The sequence below is a fragment of the Maylandia zebra genome, linkage group LG6, assembly GCF_041146795.1.
Source record: "Maylandia zebra isolate NMK-2024a linkage group LG6, Mzebra_GT3a, whole genome shotgun sequence".
NCBI lineage: Eukaryota > Metazoa > Chordata > Actinopteri > Cichliformes > Cichlidae > Maylandia > Maylandia zebra.
Genome location: NC_135172.1, coordinates 41,188,123 through 41,190,870, shown reverse-complemented (window position 1 = coordinate 41,190,870; position 2,748 = coordinate 41,188,123). Strand labels below are relative to the sequence as shown.

The window sequence follows — 2,748 nt, the reverse complement described above, 5'->3', positions numbered from 1 at the left end:
GTCTGAACCATTCTTTTTCAAAACTGGAGTTATTATTGCAGTTTTAAGAGAGGATAGAACAGAACCAGAGATAAGAGAGGAGTGTGCGATATTAACTATCAACGAGCCATGAGAGGGGAGGGAAAGTTCAACAAGATTAGTGGGTCAAGTTTACACGATGACAGCTGAATTATTGTAGGAAGTTCAAAACTGTTAGAGAGGAAGACAGCTGAGTAGGAGAAAAAACAATTGACCATATCATGAGTTGGCCAAGTTCAGAAGAATACCAGGGGACAGAGCGAGAGAAGGAAACAGTTTGAGTTTTCTATATCTGTATCCAAAAATATCCAGATATTTTACCAAAATCATGTGGTTTAAGGATTTAGTCGGTCTTACACCCGAGATAACACCCTCAGTTCACATGTCAGCGCATATATGACATGGGAAATTGTCTTTATTCATTTGCAGATACAAAGGTGGTTTGTGCATCTGTTTATCTTACAAACATTATTTCACTTTTACTAAGATACAGAATTTCTTTTAAAAAGAAAAAAAAAAGTCATAATTCATGTTCACATGGATACAGATCTTAGGATATATTCCAATGGAAATTAACAGTGTAAAGGCAAGACATTTAAAACACGGAAAAGCAAACTAAAAGTACAAATATGCAAACAACAGTAGACTAAAAATATTAGGGAAATTAAAGGAACATGTTGTTTTCCACCCTTTAATATCTACATTTCATTTACATTTTCTACATTTAAAATTGGTGTCTTACTTTGCCAATATCATCCACAATTTCTAAATATCTGATGTAATCTCAGATTTAAACTCCCAAATTTATGAAGTTTATTGTCAATCCAGCTGCAAACTTTTTATTATCAACACTTTTGTCTACCTAACTTTCATGTCTGTAACGAACTAAAGATCTTCTCACTCACATTAACTCATTTAGTGAGATCAGAATCAATTATTCAAAATTTTAATTACTCTACAAAAATCAACATATTAAACACAGTCAGATATAATACAAGGTGAAGTGCTTTTTGAATAAATACCTGTGCAGAAGGCAGCAGAGCCTTTTCATATAGGTGGTAACTATTAAAAATATTACAGTGTATCAAAATGTAAATAATGTGCATTAATGGGGAATACATGGTAGGCTATTGACATTAGCAGAGAAGGAATTATTAAGCGTGTTAAATAAGTTGTGTTAAACAGTCACATGAACAACAATTATTAAACCTTGGGTTTCTGCATGAACTATGGATTGCTACAGGTATGACTCTTTAGTCACATCTCAACAGAATATTAAACAGAAGTGCTTGCCTCTTGTGTCTGGCATGAACAGCCTCCTTCATGGAGGTGTCTACAAACTCGCTGATGTTTTCCTGTGCTGTGACCATTGAACATTTGTAGAAAGCCAATCCATCTGATGCTTATTCAGCTTCATGTCTGGTGTCATTGATTTTTCACTGATGTAGCTGAACCCACAATTATTGCATGAGATGTAAAAACCTAATTCAGAAACAGTAAGAGTACTGTAAAAAGTAGAAATAGAATGCACTGATTTGTAAATCTCATAAACCTATATGCTGCATGGCATGATTCTGGCATCAGTGTATGAGCTCAGGAACCCTAACAGAAATCACTGTGAAATGCAGGTTAAAGCTCTCTCATCCAAAGATTAAACCATACGTGAACATAATCCATAAATGCCACCGAGTTAAGGCAATGCACTGAGGCAAAGTGCGAAATTCTTCTGTAGCCAGGCAAATCAAAATTTGAACTGTTTTACACTGTGGTTTATGTGTTGCAACTCATGAAGAATAATAAGAGAATTAAAAAATATGGGGCGGTCATCTGGGACACAGACCCAGATCATACCCCTAAATCACGTTTTCTACTTGTGTCCAGTCTGAACTATGCTAAACTGTCACTAAGACTAACAAATGTTCCATATATTCCAAATCCTCCTTGACTTTATGCGTTAATGGTAACAGTAGCTTCATCCTTTTTCTCCTCAGCAGCACCATCATCATGAACCTTATTTTCCTCAGAAGGTTGATCAGATTTGTTATCAGTGCCTGACTGCTTGATCTGTTCATCATCGGGGGCAGAGGAGATGAGAGGTGATTTTTCCTGCGTTTGATTATCATTGGAAGATTTCTCAGATTTCTTATCAGTCCCTACAGTTGAAGCAGGGATTGGTATTACAACAGTGTCATCCTCAAGATCATCTTCTCCAAACTTTTTCCTCTTGAAGCAACCGAGCTTGTGACAGACACAAAGAGAATCATTAGACCAAATAGCAATTTGGTGATCTCAGTGCAGTTATGGAGATTCAGACAACTTGATATAAAGATAACAGTCTTCAGGCTGAGTATAAACTCTCACCTTAAACAGGATGATTGTGATTATGATCAGAAGTAAGAGTCCCAAACCGGCTCCAGTTAAAATGATCAGCATTTTATTTGGGAGGATAAAGAAATCAACCCGAACTTCAGTCTGTTGGCAGAGAAAACACAAGATTTCAAAGTAGTGCCTTACCATTTTTAACATCACTCTAGTAAATAGTTTGAATAATTATAATAATTATTCATGTAAAGACTGAAGGTACCTTTTTTGTTGGAAATTTGAATGGTGTCAAATGGTCTTTATTCTGTGGGTAATAGATATAATAAATTAGGTTTACTGGAAAAGCAATGACAGAAATATGCTGTGGTCAAAATCAAACATACCTCTGGATCGTTCAGCACATACCGA

The 2,748-nt window shown here is 35.7% G+C and overlaps 1 protein-coding gene across 2 annotated transcripts in view; it reads right to left on the bottom strand.

Annotated features, from left to right (window-relative positions):
- Positions 1 to 403: 403 nt before the first annotated feature.
- The window catches only part of LOC112429989 (integrin alpha-L), a 27,621-nt gene continuing 25,276 nt past the window's right edge, over positions 404 to 2,748 (bottom strand). The window contains exons 28-31 of one of the 2 annotated variants that reach the window (XM_024802718.2): positions 2,724 to 2,748; positions 2,603 to 2,644; positions 2,380 to 2,490; positions 404 to 2,256 (exon numbers count right to left, since the gene is read on the bottom strand). The exon at positions 2,724 to 2,748 is cut by the window's right edge and continues 83 nt beyond it. In XM_024802718.2, the coding sequence (XP_024658486.2) occupies positions 1,966 to 2,256; positions 2,380 to 2,490; positions 2,603 to 2,644; positions 2,724 to 2,748 (469 nt within the window). In that variant the 3' untranslated portion in view covers positions 404 to 1,965. Of the gene's footprint in view, positions 2,257 to 2,379; positions 2,493 to 2,602; positions 2,645 to 2,723 lie in introns of those variants that run through there. The other variant, XM_024802719.2, reaches the window with a different exon arrangement.